This window comes from Schistocerca serialis, chromosome 10 (assembly GCF_023864345.2).
Source record: "Schistocerca serialis cubense isolate TAMUIC-IGC-003099 chromosome 10, iqSchSeri2.2, whole genome shotgun sequence".
Taxonomy (NCBI): domain Eukaryota; kingdom Metazoa; phylum Arthropoda; class Insecta; order Orthoptera; family Acrididae; genus Schistocerca; species Schistocerca serialis.
Genome location: NC_064647.1, coordinates 168,531,554 through 168,553,563, shown reverse-complemented (window position 1 = coordinate 168,553,563; position 22,010 = coordinate 168,531,554). Strand labels below are relative to the sequence as shown.

Genomic DNA, 22,010 nt, shown 5'->3' with positions numbered 1-22,010 from the left:
ATTAAATAAGGAGATGCTTAGGAAACTAGACAATGAAGGAGATGACTACAGGACAACTTTTCTGAAAGAATTTATTTGGAGGTAGCCTTGTATGGCAGTGCAACATGGGCAATAAATGATTCTGACAAGAAGAGGATAAACAGCTTTGAGATGTGTTGCTGCAGAAGAATGCTGAAGATTGGGGGACCAGGTAGAATGTATAACTAACGAAAAGGTGCTGTATCGAATTGGGGAGAAAATAACATTATGGCTCAACTTGACTAAGGCATCAATGAGGCATATATGTGTTGATGGGGGGGACTGTGTGTGTATAGGGGGAGAATTGTAGAGGCCAAGATGTGACTACAGCAAACAGGTCAAAATGGATGTAGGCCGCAGTAGTTATGCTGATGTGAAAGGACTTACACAGGACAGACTTTATGGAGACCTGTATCAAACCAATCTTCAGATTACGGATCATAACAAAAAGAACTGTTTTACTAAGTTAAGAAATATGGCTGACAAAGTACTGGAGCAAATACTCAGTAAAAACCAATACTTACCTCACTGCAACGAAACAATCTGTAAAACATAAATGTTTTACAAGGTTTTCGATACCCAGTTATAATGTCACTCAAGTCCAATGGCTTGCCTTCAGGATATGCAATTGTGATATCCAGCACCCAATTCAGCTTTCCACTAGTGTTCCCTTAAGCAATAAGAAAGGCACATATTAATTCAATATGAAGTTCTGAATAAATTACTGTAAGTATTAACAATATTAAATGTTTAACATATGACAGTACTACAAATATAATGGAACTTAACACCACAACTAGAAGCATGCTTTGAAGGTTTAAAACTGGTGTCCTTTCTATGGGTAATGGTGCGATAAGCTTTTTGGGGCTTATGTGAAGCAAATCATGTCCATTACTTTTTTAGTTCTAAATGTAACTTGCATTTGATGGATAACAAAGATATAAATTTCTACATAACAACACTTTACTTAAGGAAACAATCTTTAAGATTCAGTAAAACCATGTGTTGTCAAAACTTAACATGTTTCAGGACTGATATACCCCGTCCCCATTTTGAAGTCTTATTTTTCTTCTTTCGCAATTTTGTTTAAGAAATACTGTAATTCAGAACTATTCTTGTCTAAAGACACAGCATTCAAATTTTACAAAGGATTGCTTTCTAAAATCCAGTGCTATCATTTTGCAGCCATGGATTTTCTGTCTCTACATACGAATATTATAGCTGGAAAGATGTTTGTTAATGAAATGTCTAAAATATAGGATACTATGTCTATAACAGTCTTGGAGGGCTCGATTGGATAAGAATGTTAATCCTACTTTGAGAATGAAGAGTCAATAGTCAAGATAAAAGAACTTCATTGCTGAATATATTGGAGTGTAACCTATGATTACTGTCTATATTACTATTATTAAAAATGTAAGTCACCAGTATTTTAACCTTTTGTAAAACCTTAACTATATGAGTGGCCAGTGGAGCTGTTCAAGATAGTCACTGATGAATAATGGTAATTCAATATCAAATCTTTATAGCCGTAATCATATTCTACTGCTACATCATACTCTGCAAGTCACCTAATGATGTGTGGCAGAGGATACTTCTGGTACCACTAACTGATCCCTCTTTCCCTGCTCCTATCACGAATGGCGCACTGGAAGAGTGATTGTCGGAAAGCATATGTACTCGATCTAATTTTTTGACCTATTTTTTTCCATCGTGTTCATTTCATGAGAGTAATATGTTGTCCTACTCTTCCCGGGAAGTGTTCTCTCAAAATTTCAATAGTAAACCTCTTCACGATGCACAATGCCTCTCTTTTAATGTATGCCACTGGAGTTTATTAAGCATCTCTGTAATGCTCTCACACTGTCCAAACGATATGGTGATGAAACCACCCTACTATCTTCTCTACCTCATGTATCAGTCCTACCTGGTAAGGATCCCAGATTTATAAACACCACCCAGGAATCAGTCAAACAAGTGCCTTGTAAGCCACTTCTTTTGTGGACAATTTACATTTCCTTCACACTCTTCATACGAATCTCAGTCTGGCATCCCCTTTTCCTACTATTTGTTTTATATGGTCATTCCACTTAAGGTTGCTCTTGATAGTTATGCCTGGTTACAGTAGATACTGTTTCCAACAATTTGTTATCAATAGTGTAGTTGTACAGTAGTAGATTTCTTTTTTTACCTACGCGTAATATGTTATTCACGTCCAGGTCAACTGCCAGAGCCTGCACAATGCATCAACCCTCTGTATGTCATTCTGCAAAATGATACTCTCTTATGGTATTGCTACTTTATTATTTTCAACTGCCCATTGCGAACAGTCTTAAAGAGCTTGTGATGCTTTCTACTACATCATTTATTTACAATATGAACAGTAATGGTCTAGCACACTGCATTGTGGTACTCTGAAAATTACCTTTACATCTGTTAATTTTGATCCATTAAGAGAGACGTGTCAAGTTCGATCTGTAAGAAGTCTCGAATCAAGTCGCAAATGTGGTTCGATACTCGATAAGCTCATTATTTTTTTTTCGCTAACTGGCACAGTGGGACGCTGTAAAATGCCTTTCTGTAGTCAAGGAACACAGCATCAACCTGACTGGCATTGTCTACATCAGTATGGATCTCAAGGAGAAACAGAGAGCCAAGTTTCGCAAGATCTACAGCATTCAGTCATGTGCTGTAAAATCGCCACAAATTATAATGTACTCAGTTACAAGAATATCAGAACAAGCACTGTAAATTGCCATTCACATAAATATGTCAACTTGTGAAGGATTTGTAGATTACTGACCCAATTTTGTGGCAATTAAAAGAAAATGTGAGCTGCAAGCTGACCAATATATAGGGCTACTACAAATGATCCATTCTTTTCAAAGCTCTATATTTTCCAAAGCATTACAAGTACAAGTATAACTCTGGCATGAATAGACCCATTACCACACAGAGTCTGCATTGCACCCACCAGTTGGTGTCAGTGCAGTGCCTTGACAAAATGATGACAAAGTAAAAAAAGATTTTTTGTCTGTTGGAATATGAGGGGCATTTGAAAAGTCCATGCAAATTCCGAAAGATGGCACCACTGGCGCGTATTGAAGTCATGTTTAGTTAGTAGCATCTTTGGAAAGAACGCACACCAAATTTCAGCCATATTGGTCTATTTCTTTGTGTTTGGCATTCGTGTGAATCAAGGAAGTTGAATGATTGTCATAAAATGGACGAAAAAGAATTTCATGTGATGATTAAACATTACTTTATGAAAGGCAAAATGCCTCAGGAGACTAAAGAGAAGCTTAATAGACATTACGGTGACTCTGCACTTTCGATTAGAACAGTTTATACGTGGTTTCAAAATTTTCGGAGTGGCCATATGGGCACATGTGATGCTGAACGTTCTGGATGCCCTGTGGAGGGTACGACTCCAGAAATCATTGATAAAATTTATGATATGGTGATGGATGATAGAAGAGTTCAGGTGCATGAGATAGCTAGTGCTGTGGGCATCTCAAATGAATGGGTACGTAATATTTTGCATACACATTTGGACATGAGAAAGCTAGTCACAAGATGGGTTCTGCGATTGCTCACACTTTACCAAAAATGGAATCGTGTGAAGTGTTGCAAGGATTGTTTGCAGCTGCTCAGGAAGAATCCGCAGGACTTTAAGCATCATTTTGTCACTGTGGATGAAACGTGGATACATTACTATACTCCTGAGACCAAACAACAATCTAAACAATGGGTTACCAAGGGAGAATCAGCAACAAAAAAGGTGAAGACCATTCCTTCGGCCGGAAAGGTTATGGCGACTGTTTTTTGGGATTCGCAAGGGATAATCCTCATTGACTATCTGGAAAAGGGTAAAACTATTACAGGTGCATATTAGTCATCATTATTGGACCATCTGAAAACAAGGCTGCAAGAAAAACGCCAGAGATTGGACTGCAAAACTCGCTTTTCCATTACAACAACGCACCAGCACACACCTCAGCAGTTGTGGTCACAAAATTAATGGAAATAGGATTCCAACTGATTTCACATCCCCCCTATTCTCCAGAATTGGCTCCCTCGGACTACTATTTGTTCCCCAATTTGAAGAAATGGTTGGTGGGGCAAAGAGTTTATTCAAAGAAGGTGGTGATTGCAGTAACTAATAGCTATTTTGTAAACTTGTACAATTCCTATTATTCGGAATGGATCAACAAATTAGGAAAGCGTTGGACAAAGTGTATAAGTCTAAAAGAAAACTATGTTGAAAAATAAAAAAGATTTACCCCAAACACGTAAGTAGTTTTTATTTTTGCATGGACTTTTCAAACGCCCCTCGTATGTGAGATGTTTACCTGTTATGACAGTGCATTCAGAAGGAATTATAGAAAAGAACAGCCAAATAAGCAGAGGATTGTACATTGGTACTGACAATTTACAGACACTAGTTTTGTCTGTAAACACAAAAGAACTAACAGCAGTCTGTGCAAGCCACAAATTTGGAATACTGCAGCAAGCTGAGCGGAAGATTTTGTAATGGCAAGTACTTTTCAAACCATACACCTGCAGGCCATGCAACAATTAAAATCAGAAGATTATGGCCAGCACCTTCAATTTTGCATCACCCTGTACGAAGCGCTTGAGGATACTCCAAGATGATATTCAGCAATGGAGCAACCTTCCATTTAGCTGGAAAGATAAATCACCACAATGTGAGTGTGGGAGCAAGAAATTGTGTTGCATAAACGAGATTTGACAAAGGTTAATGTTTTCTGAGGAATGTCACACATGAAGTTGGACATGCTATTTTTCTTCTGTTTCCGCAACTAACTGGTGAGTCTGAGAATTCAATCTTCGAACAAGATGAGGCACCTCGTCCCGCTCATTCGAGCATAAATGTTTGTTGCTACCTGAATGACGAACTTCCGTTGGGTAGGGCACCACTGTGAAGATGATGTGGCTCTATTCCTTTGGCTCCCCAGGTTGCATGACCAAATGCCTTGTGACTTTTTCCTTCGGGGGATACAGTAAGGACTATCTTTACATACCCCCACTGTCAAGAACACTGGAATAACTCAAACAATGCATCAATACTGCTGTGATGACTGCTGACAGGATATTGCTACATACTGTATGGAACAAACTTTACTACCACTTGGACATGTGTCATGTGCCCAGACGAGCACTCATGAAACTTTTGTAGAGTACAAAATACAAACTTTGTGAGTTTATGGTTCTATTCAAGCATCAGTCATACTAGTACATGTAATACACCGAAAAATATAGAGCTTTATAAATGAATGTATCATTTGTAGTAGCCACGTATGTCAGTGCGAATGTAATATATATCAAGTAATTTTAATATATAGGCATCATCACACCGGTTATTTCAATGTTGACAGTGTCTGTTCCTTCAGACATGCAATACAGACACGGGGAAAACAGAGGCACTGTATCCATCAAAGATGTACCCACGTCTCAACGGGTTAAAATGGGGACATAGTATTTGTCTCTGCGTGGGAATCAGGAATTGTGCAAGCATAATGGCTTTGACTACCAGACACATGGTAGTATGGAGATGTGTTCAGATAGCTGAAGTGGTTAGGGTGACCTCTCGTGGTAAGCAAGAAACCCACATTCGAGTCCCAGTCTGCTACAAATTATCACGTGTCGTAAACAGCTAACAATAATGCATTGTTTCAGAATGCTAATCTATTTTGTAAGACACTGTAAGTTCACAATCTTACAATCATAACAACACAGTAACATGTTATAAAAATATTGGTAGCGCCGATCATTAGTAGGGTTAATAGGAATGTTATAATGCAAGGGAAATTAAAAGTCAAAATCAGTCTGTTAGAGTTAAGGCTGTAAACAAGCTTTTTAATGTGTGTCCTCATTTGCTGTATCCCACAGAGCAAGGCTTGTTAATCAGATTCCACAGAAGCATTAGCTCACCTTCTGACGATGTCTGCAATGCAGCCAGAATTTCAGCAGGGTCAGAAGTAACTGTAGCCATTGCATCATTCTCTATAGAGTTGGGTATATCTGATTTCTTTTCACTTTGGCGTACACTCGCACTCTCCACTGGACCCACCACGTCGATAATTGTTTGGAGGGCGCCCACTCGGGGCAGCGACACGTGTTGGAGGACGGGCAGGTTGTTTTTCAGAGCGTACCTGAAATTTATATGCACGAAAGTGAAGATCTCTGTTAGAATTATACATATGGATTCAAAAGCAAAACCACATTATAGGACTCTGAAAAATGAGAAATTAATTGTTTCTCTTATAATTATGCTGACAATTACAACAACATTTAATACTTATTTGTTAACTTGGAAAAGTAGTGGTTTCTGTTATTGTCTTCTGTCCGAGGTCTGGTTTGATTTAGCTATATATGCTAGTCTAGCTTGTAAAAGCTTCATCATTTCTCAATAGCTACTACAACCTACATGCTTTTGAATATGCTCACTGTATCCAAGCCTTGGTCCTCATCTACAATTTTAACTCCCCCCTCCCTCCCCCCCCCCCCTTCCAGCCCCCTCCCCCAAACACGCTTCCCTCCACTGCCAAATTGACAATTCCTTGATACCTCACGATATGTGCTATCAATCAATTTCTTTCTTTAGCCAAGTTGTGTGATAAATCCCCACCCCATTCACAAACCTGATTCACCACCTCTTAATTTTTTACATAATCTACTCACCTAACCTTCAGCATTCTTTGATCTGCCCACCTAATCTTCAGCATTCTTCTGCAAGACAAAAAATTTCAAAAACTTCTGTTCTCTTCTTGTCTGCAGTATTTACTGCCTATGTTTCTATTTCATACAAGGCACTGCTCCAGACAAATAGCTTTAGCAAAGGTTTCCTTACATTTCAATTTATATTCAATGATAAAATATTTTATCTTCTTCAGGAAAGGCTTTTCTTGCTACTCCCAGTCTGTATTTGAATATCACCTGTACTTCTACCATTCTCACTTATTTTGCTGCTCAGACAGAATAACTCACCAACTATTTTCAGTGTCTCATTTACTAATCCAGTTCCTTAAGCATTACCTTATTTAATTCGACAACTTTCCAATACCGTTATTTTACTTTTGTTGATATACATCTTATAATTTCTTCTCAAGACACGATCAATTCCATTCAACTTATCATTCAAGGTCTTTGCCTTCCTAAACAGCTGTTGCAAAAATAAGATCAGCAGTTTTATACAATGCTCCTCTAGTTGTTAGTTTTGTGCATGGATTTCCCACTCCATGAGTTGTCTGACTGAATGTTCATGTTTACGTTTATGTTCATTCAGTCATCATCATGCATGCTTTTATTATTTGGTTCTGTGATTCTAGGGCTAGTGTATTGTCCTGCCTGCTCTGTGTGATTTTGAAGTAACTTGGTCTTAATCTGCTGGCCAACAATCTCTCTCAAAAAATTTGCCATGGTTAAATGTTGCTATAGTTATGTAATGTGTCCAGTTGTCATGCATAACTATGGCCTATGCCTGACCTACTTTTTCTTTTTTAAAACTGTGTCCGTTTGAAAATTATTATGTAAAAAAAAAAAAAAAAAAACACTTGTTTCTAAATTATAATATTTGTTTTTACAATATTTTAGAAGTTGATGGGATCTCTGGTATCTTTACTATCCAGACCCCCTTAAGCATGTTGTGAGCTCCGGCTACTTGTAAAACCCTAGGGAGTTGTATATTGTAATCCTTCCTAGAAGAAATTACAGTTCTCTTTCTATATTTCCCTGGTAGCGGAGCTTACTTCCTAGGGCATACCAACTTATCGCAATCACGGTTACACCATAACTTTACTACTAGTATAATCCAATCAGATGCTTATCTATCTTATTTGTTAACAGCTGTTACTAAGTTGCTGGGAGAGAGTTCTGTGTCGGCAGCTTCTCGCTGCATGAACCTGGCTTGCCTGGTGTGCACAGCTCTTGAGCATTAACTAGTGCAGCTTGCTATTTATTTGCAGTAGCGCATTCTGGCTGGCTGTGCTCAAGCTAAGTTTCTTATGTTATCTGACTTGCATTGTAAAAAAATTTTGTCATCGGCTAAGAGCCCTTTGATTAACTGCCTTCACACAAGAAATTTTTCCTGTAACGTTTAAAATGTATTGTGTTCTTGTTCTAAGTCTTATTGTAAATTTTTTGGTGTAAACCTCTTGGAGATCTGCCTAATGTCTTGAAGAAATTAATATTGAACTATTTTAATTGTTTTAATTTTCTTGTTTATTTAGAATTGTTTAATTCAAAAATTTTAAAAAGGCCAATATTGCTAAGGACTTATTTCTTGAATTTTATTATTATTATTATTATTATTATTATTATAGTAATTCAACTGCTGTCTCATTCACCATTTTGAATGCTTTCGTTTTTCTAATGGCAAATTAACTTCAATTTTCCTACATGTTTTTCAAATGGGACCTGTTGTTAAAAAAATGTTGTTGTCCAAGGATAAGTGATGTTAGGTAACACTAGAAGTACTAGACTTCACTGTATCTCTTGAAGTACCATGTGGGTCATCTTTGACCTGAAGTAGGAAACCACCTTTTTATTGATATCTGAGTTAACAATATGTCCAGGAAGATTCTAAACTGTAACCGAAGGATAATTTGATCTCTAAAATGAATACTGAATTGTCATAAATAAATTTTCAGGAGTAAACTTTTCTTTTTATTTTAAATTTAACAGAATAAATTGCACGAACTTTTGTTAAACATCATTAAAACAAGTAAATAAAACAATGTTACACATTTTTTCTTTATAAAAAGATCACCACAGCAGCAAAACATACTGTTTATTGAGAGTTCTAAAACTACTTTTACAGACAAATGAGGTATGTACCGAGTATTTATAAAATATTCTAAAATTAAGCATGTGACTAAAATGATCCGAGTGTTTTCTTGCTTGTTGCACTCAAAAAACAAAAACATCAGAACTAACAATTTCACCTTAGAATTCTAAATATATTTCTAAATATTTGGAAATATTTACGGACAATGGAGTGGACAGAACTGTCTAAGCTTACGTTTGATACGAGGGCACTGGTGCAGAGAACTCGACAAACCTTTGTGAGTAAAATATGACCCGTGTGGTACTCCTAGTGTTAAAGGCGCCTGGTCCTCCCACATCAGTTCCTTCCAGATCATTTCCTTCAGCATCTTTGTGACCATTCATGCCACCCCTCTCTGTATGCATTCATTACCACCGTTCGTCCTATTTGATACAGTACCCACACACCTGAGCAATATTCTAGAACAGGTTGAACGAGTGATTTGTAAGCACTGTCCTTTGTAAACTGATCCCACTTCGCAATATTCTACCAATAAACTGAATTTTACCACCTGCTTTACCCACAATTGAGCCTGTGTGATCCTTCCATTTCATACCCCTACAAAGTGTTACACCAAGTGTTTGTATGAGTTGGCTGATTCCAACAGTGACTTGTTGATATTATAATCATAGAATACTACATTTTTTCATTTTGCAAAGTGCAAAATTTTACATTTCTGAACATTTAAAGCAAGGTGCCAATCTCTGCACCACTTTCAAAGCTTATCAAGTTCTGACTGAATATTTATGCAACTTCTTTCAGACAGTACTTCATTATAGATAACTGCATTATCTCCAAAAAGCCTAATGTTAGCATTAATACTGTCTGCAAGGTCATTACTATACAACATGAACAGCAAAGGTCATAACACTATTCCCTGGGGCACACCCAAAGTTATTTCTACATTTGACTACGACTATGCATCAAAGATAACATGCTGTATCCTCCCTACCAAAAAGTCCTCAACCCAGCCACAAATTTCAACTGATAGCCTGTATGATTGTATTTTTGGCAATAAATGTAGGTGTGGTACTGAGTCAAATGCTTTTCAGAAATCAAGAGATACTGCATCTACCTGACTGGCTGGTTCCAAAGCTTTCAGCATGTCACGTAAGGACAGTGCATGTTGGCTTTTTGACACAACCACTTTTTATGATGCAGTCTTAACCAGTGTCAGCTCACAATGGCTACCTTCAGATGCTACAGGGACAGCATTCGTTGAACAAACATTGTAAAAGCATGAATGTTTGTTCACCAAATGCAACTAATGATATCCAGTGATGACCACTTGTGCCTAAATCAATAATAAAAATGTCATAAAAAGTGACTGTGCAAAAAAAAAAAAAAAAAAAAAAAAAAAAAAAAAAAAAAAAAAAAAAAAAAAAAAAAACAACAACAACAACAACACAAAACAAAGCTATAAATGAAGGCAATGCTCATTGTGTTTTTCAGTTCTAGTTGTATAATCCACCACAAGTTTGTACTTGGGTGACATAACAACAGCATTGCCTTTTATGTGGAAGCACTCAAAAGGCAGAAACAGCGTCGTACACATGACACCACACATTGCCAGTCCAAGGAAGCTTCATCAAGACAATGTGTACAGCCACACTGCCTCCTCACCGAGAGACTGTCTGGTCACAAATGATGTGGCACTGCTGCTCTGGTGGCCCCTCTAAAGTACTGACCTCATTCCAGCAGATTCGACCTCACTCTGCCGCCCCCCCCCCCCCCCCCCCCCCACGACATCATCTAAAGAGAACATTTTTTGGGGTCACTGACAGCAAGAAAGCTGCTGTTACACGTGCTCTCAAGGACATTCCAACACAAGCCTTCCAGAATACCTACAAATCTCAGAAAACTCACAGGCAGAAAATATTGTATCATGAGGGCCCCATTCTGAAGAATTTTAATGTGGCGTACCATTCTCAAAAATAAAATAGTTTTTATAGACTAAGTGATATTACTCCCCAGACAAACCTTATAATTCATACTATAACTATTAATTACGTCAGATGTACAGACAATTATGAGCTTGTGCACATACAATGTAGCAATGAAGAAAACATACTTTATCAACCACTTTAAAAGTGAAACTTCAGCATCTCACTTCTCCTTCCCTAAACCATTTATACAACTTTCCCAAGTTTCCTTCCACTGATTTCTTATTCCTCTTACACTCTGATCTAGCTTCTTTTCTACTGCTGTAAACATTGCTATCTTATGTTTCCTTGACAACAACAAAACAGCAACAACACAAATCACTACCACCAATCAACTCAGTTTGTTGGCAAGATCATGAAGTTAGAGGTACTCAGGTTGAAATTACATTTACTAACTTACAGAAGACATTTGGTACATATACACACATTCATCTGTGTAACAAACTGCAAGCTCGATGACTGGATTCCAATTTCACAGTAAGCTGAACTCTGTGCCTCTTAATCTTCTGATGTGGAAATAGCTTTGACATTTGTCATCTTCAGCAGAAGACTTGGCTTGATGCAGCTCTCTACACCAATTCATTGCATGCAAGTCTCTTCATCTCTACATAATTACTGCAACCTGTACACACTTAAATCCATCTACTATAGACAAGCCTTGGTCTCCCTCTGCAGTTTTCAAGCCCCCACTCTCCCTATTACTAAACCAAAATCCTACACACATGTCTCAAAGAGGAGTTCTGCTGCCCACCTACCTAAAGAATATCCTTGTGCATCCCTATTCCAATCCTACTCCCAATTCTATATACACGAACCGCTCAAACATATCGCTTCAAGGTCACTCCCCAAATGCGATACAGTTGGCAATATAACCAACAATTGAGGAACGTGAGGTGCTGTGTCTTCTGAACCAATAACAACACCGCAACAAAAGCAGGTTCCGGCATCGAGGCTCCCATGTTGCTGGCTTCTGTGTAAACATTGGATGTTAGTGCGTAACTGCCTGCTTTTGTGTTGTGTTACCACCTCGATTACAGTTTCTGTTTACGAAACAATGTCACCAAAAGGACGATGTTCACCAAGTGACAATCCATTGCATCGTAGAGTGCCATTAAATAGTCAAGCTTATTGCTACAGAGGATGTGCGAGTTTTACAAGCAAGAAAAAGCATTTGTTTCCATTCATGAGAATGAATCGATTTCTGCCAATAAAGTTTTAGAGCGTACCTCAAAAACTCTACGACTCAGTCAAAGAACGGTTGTAAGGAAAGTGTGCTACTTCAAGGCCTACCAGACACTGAAGTAAACAGTGTGGAACAAAGCCCCTGTGTGAAATACAGTGTGTTTTAAGTACTGGAAAGAGAAAAAGTAGCCTCATCCAGTTACAAATATTGATTCTTTCCAATCTGACGCAATTTTTCGGCACATATACAGATACTATAGAAGAAAAGAATACCCCACAACAGCGAAGTTGCTAATTTCTTTAAAAGAAAGTGAACTTTGCCCCGGGGAGGGGGAATGTCATTTAAGATGGTACTAAAAAGTATAGGCCTCTGTTTTAAAAAGATAGGTGGAAGAAAACAGTTACTTGAAAAAGCAGGATCTTCAAACGTCTCTGTGCCTGAAGGACTTTTAGTTTTTCGATTGAGAAAAACCGGTGACTATCAAGAGGATATGGAGATATGGACCACTCATAGTTTCTACAGTGGTTTAAAAAGTTGTTGCTTCAGTTAAGTGTTCCTACAGTGTTTGCGAAGGACATTGCACCGTACCATTCTTTGATTTTAAACAAAGCTCCCACCACTAGTGACTGTAAAGAAACTTGGGCGCATTGTTTGCACGCGAGACACATCACTGCCAATATGAGCATGACAAAACTGTTGTTACATTCCTTCGTAAAACAAAATAAGCCTGTGATGCTTAAATACATTGTAGATGAAATTTCAAGTGAACAGTGTCACATGGTAATTAGCCTACTGCCTCATCACTGCCATTTTAACTCAAGTGAATTGATTTGGAATCATATCAAGATATACATTAGAAGTAACTACAAGAATTTTACAATAACAGAAGTGGAAAGACTGCTATGTGAAGGTCTTACTACTGTAGACACTACCTCATGGAGGAAGAAAGTAGACCACACCGCTATACTCCTAAGAGAAGCTAAGACTATAGATGGAATCATAAACGAAAACCAACAATTAAAGATTACTCTTGATGATGATGAAGACAATGATTTTGGCACCGATTCCAATGATAGTGAAGGAGAACTGGATGGATTGCGCCACTGACATCGGAAACTGGTGAGTGTAAATGTTAACAGAATTTATTCTTTCTCTCTGCAACTTAGTAGGCTTTGCATGTTTTGCTTTATTTCTTTCAACGAGTACAAATAGCGTGTTCTTTGGTATGCTTAGGTTTACATTATTATATGATGTTTTATATGCAGCTATTACAGTAACAATTTGGAATGACTTTTCATAGATACTGTCATTAACTTTGGGTGTTTATATTTCCCGGCTTTGTCTCCATCGTCGTTCTCTCCATTCTTAGAAAAACATACTTTGTTGTGCTTACATATAAACGTTGGTTGTAGCTTACATTTTCAAAATGTACTTCGGAGCTGTGGCTGTGTACAGTGGCAGCTATTGCAACCTCACAATCGCAGCATAGCCAACGATACGCAAGCTGCCAAGTGACATGTTTCCCCGGACCAGGTATACATCCCACCGATCATTCCCTTGCGGTTAGCCTAAGTGCAAGATTTGCCCACAGGCCCACCCGTTACCACCAACTGCAGTCCACTCCAGGCATTTACCATCTAATTAAAAAGGCATTGCCACATGTGAAAGCAGCCATGTTATGTATCAGCTACGCTGCAATTACTATGCAGCGTTCTATGTGGGCTTGACAAGTAACCAACTGTCTGCTTGCACAAATCTCCACTGCCGAAGTAAGGCAAATGGCAAAGTTGACCATCTGGTTGGTGAACATGTTGTGCACCACAACTCTAATGGCTTCAACAGCTGCTTCACTATGTGAGTTATTTGGATACTCCCTTCCCACACTAATTTCTCTGAACTACACATGTGAGTATTGTCTTGCCACCATTCTCTGTGGTCTTGCAGTTCCCCTCTCCTAAATCTCTACTAACCTGTTCCCTCTGCCTCACCTTACCTTTCTCCTTCTCTCATGTCCACATAACACCTCCACCATCCGGATCATGCACCGTCTTCTCCTCATACTCTTTCCCTCCTTATATCTCCCTACCACCTTTTCAACCACTCTCTCTTCTCCCTATCTTCCCTTTCTCCCTCTTCTCCTCCTCCTTTCTCTCTCCCTCTTCCTACATATCTTTTTGCTTTACCCTCTGTACTCCTTTCGCCCATCGTGTGGCCATCATATGTCCGGGGCCTGCCTCTTTGCCACTACTCCCTCCTTGCATTCTCCCCCCCCCCCTCGCCACCCCTTTTCTCACTTCCATCGCCTCATGCACCTGCTTGCAACAACTTTATGGTAGTGTGCGCGAACGTGTGTGCTTTTGCTAAAGAAAGAGCTTGTTCTCAAAAGCTAGTGTGAATGTTGTTTTCCGATATTTGTTTCTGTGCTCCACACATTCACCTGCTATAAATGAGTGGTTGCTTTTCCCTGATTTTATTACATATTGTTGAAATTCCTAAATTAATTATTCCTTAAAGCCTTGGGATGTGCCCATCAACAAATCCCTTCTCTTACTCCAGTTACACCATAAATTTATTTCTCCCTGATTCAATTCAGTACCAGCTCATTTGTTATGCACACTACCTATCTAATCTTCAGTATTCTTCTGTAGCACCACATTTCAAAAGCTTTTGTTCCCTTCCTGTCAGAACAGTTTATCATCCACATGTTACCTCCACACAAAGATACACACCAGAGCAATACCTTCAGAAAGGCTTCCCTTCACTTGAATTTCTATTCAATGGTAACAATTCTCTTGTTTTCAGAAACAACTTTCCTGCTATTGTTACTCTTGAGACTATATCCTCTTTTGCATCAAATCAGCCTCTGGACTGAAGACCGCAGCACAACACATTGATACCATGTTTTTTTATCTGTATGAGGGTGGATCAAATATAAACCAGCAATTTAAAGAAAAAAAAATTATTTAAGATTAAAAAAAAAAAAAAAAATCACACATGCACACTTATTTTCCTATATAGTCTCCTGAACAGGAAATGTGTTTTTCCCTGTAGATACACAATTTCTTGATCCCATTTTTGTAAAATGAACGTGGCTGTGACACCAGCCAGCTGTGCACGAATACTTTGACAGGAGTGTTGTCGCCATATCATGTGTCCTCTGACTGCTTCCTTTAGAGCCCAAATACATTAAAATCACAGGATTACAAGTTCAGACTGTAGGAAGGATGTTCTAGCGTGCTCCAGAACTATTCCTGATTTTTTTGTCGAGTATGGCCAGCTATGTAGTATGTGGTGTTGTCACAAAGCACTAGTTATTGGTTGTTCAGTCAGTATCTACTGTACTTTTAATAGGTACAAGATATCTGCTGCCGGGAAGTTCTTGTTTCTGTTTAGTTCAAAAGAGTACCAGTCTGTTATATTCTGATTTAAACGGTATAACCATTCATTTATCCACAAATAGCTTACCAGTCTGTTCTTCCAAAATTTTTTTAATTAGCACAGCAAATCCAGCTTGCACTCTCTGACAGTGTTCTACCCCACTATATATTATAGGGTAATTTCATGTATCACAAGTTCCATTCGTTTTCTTCTTGGTCTCTCTAATGACTGCTGTATCATCTCTTCTCCTATTATTTTTTGTAATTCCCCTTCTTTTATGGATACACTTTTGACTTTCATGTTATTAAGTTTATCTGTCCCACTGTACTTAAGTCCTCGTCCTTTTTCTTTCTGAAATGCATGTTTTTGTCTGCCTTTTTCTTTTATGTAGCTTGCCAATAATATTTTTGAATTCACCTTGGCGCATTACAAAGGTATAATAGGATAGTGCAACTCCAAATTTATGGCCTTCCAACCTGGCTGATTCTCTTGTAAGGGTTTACTCCCCTCAGGAAGTAGCCTCTTCTACACCGCTTCACCACTTAGAGCAGCCCAACCCACTATTTTGTGGGGAACACTTCATACGGCTCCTCTGCCAAGGCCTACCCAGCTCAGGTGACCCTGCTCCCAGCTAAGCCACAGCCGGCACAGCCCTCAGCCTCACAGAAGCTCGCATTTCTCACATCCAGCATAGAAAGTGCTTTCATTAAGGACGTGTCCTCTGGCAAGGCCCTGAGATTTATTTGTACTCTATAAAACCTGTGATGACGAAGAAGCAGTCTCTTACTTCCACGTTAAATGTAGTTAACTACACAATACGCTGTATTTATTCTATTTCACTAATACCACCAGCAGCAGCACAAATTATATTTGGAACAGGGTTAATATAGATAGGTTTCTGATTCTCATGGCACAATAAAACTTTTAAAATAGATCTCCGTATTTACCATTATTTTTGTCACTAACCTCTGGCTTGTTTCTCTGCGTTTCCGCAGGAAGCCTCCTTCTGGGAAGAGAACCATCCACTTGCGGCCACGTGGAATGTACGACTCATACAAATGCCGCCTCAGCCCCTCCAGTGACTCCAACCGCTTCTCCTTTCCCTAAAGAGAAATTTCTGTTAAGTTTACAGATTACTTGATGTGCTCTATCCACACAGTTTTGGGATTAACTTCATTACCAATACAAGATAAAAAAATCCTTAAGAGTGCAACACAGAAAATAACCTTGTTAAATGGTCTTTCATATATGGCATCAAACATGCACTCTTGCCTAAGTAAACAAATTCCAAAAACACGATTCATCCAAAATAAATGAATTGCAATTAACAGTAATTTCACTGCTTCTTTTTGAGCCTGCTGGTTTCAGGGAAAATTTCACAAGCATTTTTACCTATAGTGCATATGTAATCTTCATAAAATTATGTACTGGAGGTCATTAATGTGTTTCATCACTATTTTCTACTACAAATGCCAAGAGTTTTATTACCAGCATTATAAAGAAATCTCTCTCTCTCTCTCTCTCTCTCTCTCTCTCTCTCTCTCTCTCTCTCTCTCTCTCTCTCTCTCTCGAATCTCAGTTTTCTGCAATAAATGCCATGCAATATCTCTCCCTCCACTTACAGAAACAATAAAGAAATCCTGGTGAATGATGGAGACTATACCAAAATTGGTATATTTGAAGATACGATCCATTATCCACATGAGGTTTGGCAGGACATTTGGTTTAGCATTAAACGTTGCCATAAGCAAAGGCACATCAGCAGTCGACTGGTGATTTGCTATCACCAACGTCCGTTCCTCGAGGCACGTCTGGATATCGTCACCTTGCTCCACAACTGGAAAGTAAAAGTAAATACTGCATAAGCATAACAACAAAGTTTTACTGATTAAAACATAGAGTTTTCTTCATTTCCTGGAATATGTCATTTAATGTCTTCCTAGTGACCATTCCATTTTTACAACTGTTCTGTGAGAGGGGGCTATAAATGCACAATCTGATTTACTTTAAATGATTTTGACCCATCAGATGCTGCCTAGAGATTGATTGCACACTGCTGAAAAATTATTCCCATTTGAAAGAAATTGACAACTGCATGTAGCATTCGTCCTCTGAGTGTTCTATAGACACAATTATTTATGTGCAGTGTGTTTCAGAATTCATGTTACACACTTCAAGAGGTTGTAGAGGGGACTTAATAGATCAAGTTTTAGATAGGAATCCATGTCTGGAAATGTCGTCCAACTACACTAAAGAAGGTCAACGTTACAGCCACCGGCACCTGTAAATACATGTATATAGAGGATAATTCCATGATTATGTTTCAAACTTTGAAGGGTGATGGAGATGGTATCAATTTGAAGCAAGGGTACCTATACCAGAAACAAACAAGTTTAAAGTTCTAAGCTAAAACCATTCTGATATCTCTGACAGTGGAGTACATGTACTGGTACTGTTGTTGCTAAGATTGTAGGGAAGGCTGATGGTAGTATGGTCCAAAACAAGAAAAAAATATCTAGTAAGCATGGGCTCTAAAATACATAAGTTAAGAGCTATGAGCTGTTCAGTAGAGGAGATGTATTTTACAGTGTGAAGACGAATAGTGCTCGTAGCTCCACAGGCACGCATTTTAGATCCCATGTTTACCAGACTTCTGTCCTTGTTTTGGTCCATACTACTGCCTCTGACAGTTGAGTACTCTACAATCCTAGCAACAAAAATACCAATACATATATGTGTTCCACTGTCAGAGGTATCAAAACAGTTTTCGCTTATAACTTTCAACTCTCTCTGTTTCCAGTACAGGGACCCTTACCTCAAATTGAAACACTTATCCTTCTCCATGATCCCAAAAGGTTTGTAATATCAAGGTATCACCCTGTATATACACACATTTACAGGCACCAGCACCTATAACTATTTACACTCTGTGGTATTGTTGGAGGAAGCTTCCGGACATGTGTTCCTACGTAAGACTTGATCTACAAAGTCCCCTCTACAATCTCCAGAGTTGTGTAACATGAATTTTGAAATATCCTGTAGATAACAGTTATACTTTGTACGGCTCAATGGCTTGGTGCGCGTATCAAAATATGTGGTATATATGGCCATATCTTTTGATAATATCGACTTAGAAGCGTATATCTTTTACAGTGGAAAGGGACTATAGATCTTATTATGTGATAAAAATTTCAGCTTGATACCTCTAACTGTTCCTGTGAAAAAGGGGTCTTAACAGACAGACAGACATACGGATGGAAGGCAGGCAGACAGGCAACAAATGGAAAAGAATGTGATATAATTACGAATTAAAAATTTTTGGATTTTTTTTCCTTTACTTGTACTGTGCGACCTTGGTTCTTCTGAAATTTCATCATTCTAGATCAGCAGGAAGTACCATATAGGTTTTGACGAGTTGATTTGTGAGTATCAAAATATGCAACACAAATGGCTGCAACTTTTGATGGCACTGACTTACAAGTTTACATTTTTTACGAACTCCACGGAACTGTAGACATTAGCAAATATGTTAAATTTCAACCTGATCCCTCTACCTGTTCTTGGGAGAAAGAAAAGGTCTTATCATTTGGCCTGATTGACAGACAGAAAGGGCAGATGTACAACGAAGTGATCTCTTAAGGATTCCATTTCCACCAATAAATGAGGTACAGAACTCTAAAAATGTCAAGTTTATAAAGTATTTTGCAGGCTTCGTAACTGCATTATAAATAAATAAATGTATCTGCAGTTGCAATATAATGAGAAGGAAAGTTGCCACTCACCATATAGCGGAGATGCTGAGTCGCAGATAGGCACAACAAAAAGATTTTCACACTTAAAGCTTTTGGCCAACAGCTTTTGTCAACAATAGACTCACAAATGCGAGCGCGCGTGCGCGCCACACACACACACACACACACACACACACACACACACACACACACACACACACACACACACACACACACACACGACTGCAGTCTCAAGCAACTGTAACCACACTATATATAAATTCTGGATTAACAGTGTGTGTGTGTGTGTGTGTGTGTGTGAGAGAGAGAGAGAGAGAGAGAGAGAGAGAGAGAGAGAGAGAGAGAGTTGTGTGTCTATTGTTAACAAAGGCCACTGGCTGACAGCACTAAGTGTGAAAACCTTTTTGTTGTGCCAATCTGTGACTCAGCATCTCTGCTATATGGTGAGTGACAACTCTTTCCTTCCCATAATATTGTTACATTCCATCCTGGATTTTCCACTGTTTGATTGTATCTGCAGGTGATTTTATCAAACGAGCAAAGCAACACAAGGGATTACTTTTAATTATGATAGTTTATTCATTAAAAGACAACTCTGTTGTTAGTAGTTATCTCAGAAATGCTAACTGACAGCCAAATTCGCAACAGCTGACTCAAAATGTCCCTCACAATTCTTGAATAACTAATAAAACTGTGAATTAACTTCCCCTCAAAAACTCTCACGTCCCTCTATGACCTCACATATGGAATAATTCTAAGTCACAATTTGAATTTTAATCGCAAAATAACATAAGACCCAACATTTGCAATGTGCGCCTGGCCACGCGCCACTCAGAAATCACCTCGAACACAAACTTATGTAAATTACAACATTTTGGTCTTAAAAGGACCAGCAATTCAGAGTGTACATTAGTCTTTTGAATGTACCTATTCCGTATTATGATCATACCACTTCCATATTATGCCCATACCACAACTGTTATATGGATCTGTATTATCAGTGGAATTATCCTTTAACAAACAGGTGAAATGCCCACTATGGTTTGAGAAGGAATGTTAATGTTCAAGACACTGTCACCACTAAGAAACTGTACACAACTATGACAGAAACCCGAATAAATAATAAACACAAACTTCATTATACGTGTCCTCAAGGCAGAGCACACACACCCAGTTCTTTACAATCTCATCCCCCAAGTCTTGACACCCAAGTCCGGCTTACTATGTTTTCCCCCACTATTTCTATTAGTTTGCTTCCCACTATGCTGCTCCATTCTAGCGACACACATTACATTATAAACTAACATTAAATCTTTTGAATCAGTCAGCCAACATTAACGTAAGGAGTTTCATAAAAACTGAGCTCAAATGTGGATCACAACGATATCAAACTTAATACACCATCCATCTATAAAAAGTTCAAAAACTGCTTTTATTCCTGGAGTGTAAGTGAAATCAGAGCTGTGACTATCGTAGAACTTGAACTAACAACTGTAAACAACAGATGTGCATTTGACTAGTCAGCTGTGAGCAAGGACTGTTAAATAGTGTTGTGTCACAAATCAAAGTGGCGCAAAATCTCTAAATCAAGTGTTCAACACAGTCTACAAAATGTTTTGAAGAAGAGAAAAGTGTTTGCAAAGCCTGTCCCGCACACCTCAACTCCCAAGCAAAAACAAGTGAACACATGCTGCAACTTGCTTGAAATGCAAAACGTAGACAATTCTTTTCTGAAAAAATTCAACAATAGTGACTTGGCTCGGTCATATCAATACGCACCTACCACGAAATGACAAGGTGAAGAAATTCACATGAAGGTCAAAACATTGATGACATAAGTAACATTCAAGCAAACGTGAGATGTGAGTCAAACAACATCCAAAAGAATGACTTTTCTGACAGTTTCACATGATCATATGAATGTCTGACAGTTTCACATGATCATATGAATGTCCTGTGCATTGTACTCAGACAGAAATACTATGTAGAACACCTGAAGCACTAAAACCACCATCTTAATGTTCCTCTAATTTTTATTAATCCAATCTCTGAACTTTCTGAATTAACAGGGTATATCTAAATGAACTGCTTCTCATGAAACATTACATTAATGTGAATATTCATCTGGGAAAATCAGCACATTTTCAATATTAAGTAAGGAAGAGGAAATTTAGAATTAAGGTGACCACGTTTTGCATGCTGTGGTGGGCGTATTCAATGTTTGTAAGTTTGCTATTGAGTAAATACTATCAGAATCCCTGATAATGAACGGAACCCCTAGATACAGGTGTATGCCTTACTGAATCAGCTTTCCTGTGGCTTGCTACGGTCAGCTGCCACAACCTGCTCAAGCCTTTAAGCACCTTCTTGACTGCTTTAAACTGCACACAAGAGCACATTCAGTACAACAGCAGTCCTTTCCATCTTCCATACAGGAATTACTTTTGTCACATTTACACACAAACATCCTGTCTTGTTGTATTTCAAAAGGAAACTGGCATCAAAATTTTATAAGCCGGGCTATGAGCTTGTGGCTTAACTTGTGCACTGTCTCAAAAGGGTTAAAACTACAACAAAATGAATCATTCACAAGAAGAGTCACCTTCATCATTATCGCCAGACTCTTTTGAAAACATTGCCACTTTCATTTCTTTACAGATCTAATGATTCCACTCTCACTTTAAATGTCCTCAAAACCACAAAAACTCACATTTGCAGTCATCCAGATCTTCATTATCATTATGAACATCTGCATAGTCATTGTCAATAACCTCTGAATGTGCTTCAGATTCATTCATTTCCTTCTGATTTCTAGGCTGGCTACTCAGACTTACAACCCCCCCTCTCCCAGAGAATTCCAGGTATGGGGAGGAAGATTATGTCATGTG

General features: G+C 38.4%; 1 protein-coding gene across 3 annotated transcripts in view; it reads right to left on the bottom strand.

Moving 5' to 3' along the window:
- The window catches only part of LOC126425114 (acyl-CoA:lysophosphatidylglycerol acyltransferase 1-like), an 88,085-nt gene that overhangs the window by 16,153 nt on the left and 49,922 nt on the right, over positions 1-22,010 (bottom strand). For all 3 annotated transcript variants that reach the window (XM_050088044.1, XM_050088045.1, XM_050088046.1), the window contains 4 exons: positions 16,993-17,207; positions 16,337-16,473; positions 5,974-6,194; positions 543-688 (listed from right to left, as the gene is read on the bottom strand). In XM_050088044.1, coding sequence (XP_049944001.1) covers positions 543-688; positions 5,974-6,194; positions 16,337-16,473; positions 16,993-17,207 — 719 coding nt within the window. The remainder of the gene's footprint in view (positions 1-542; positions 689-5,973; positions 6,195-16,336; positions 16,474-16,992; positions 17,208-22,010) is intronic.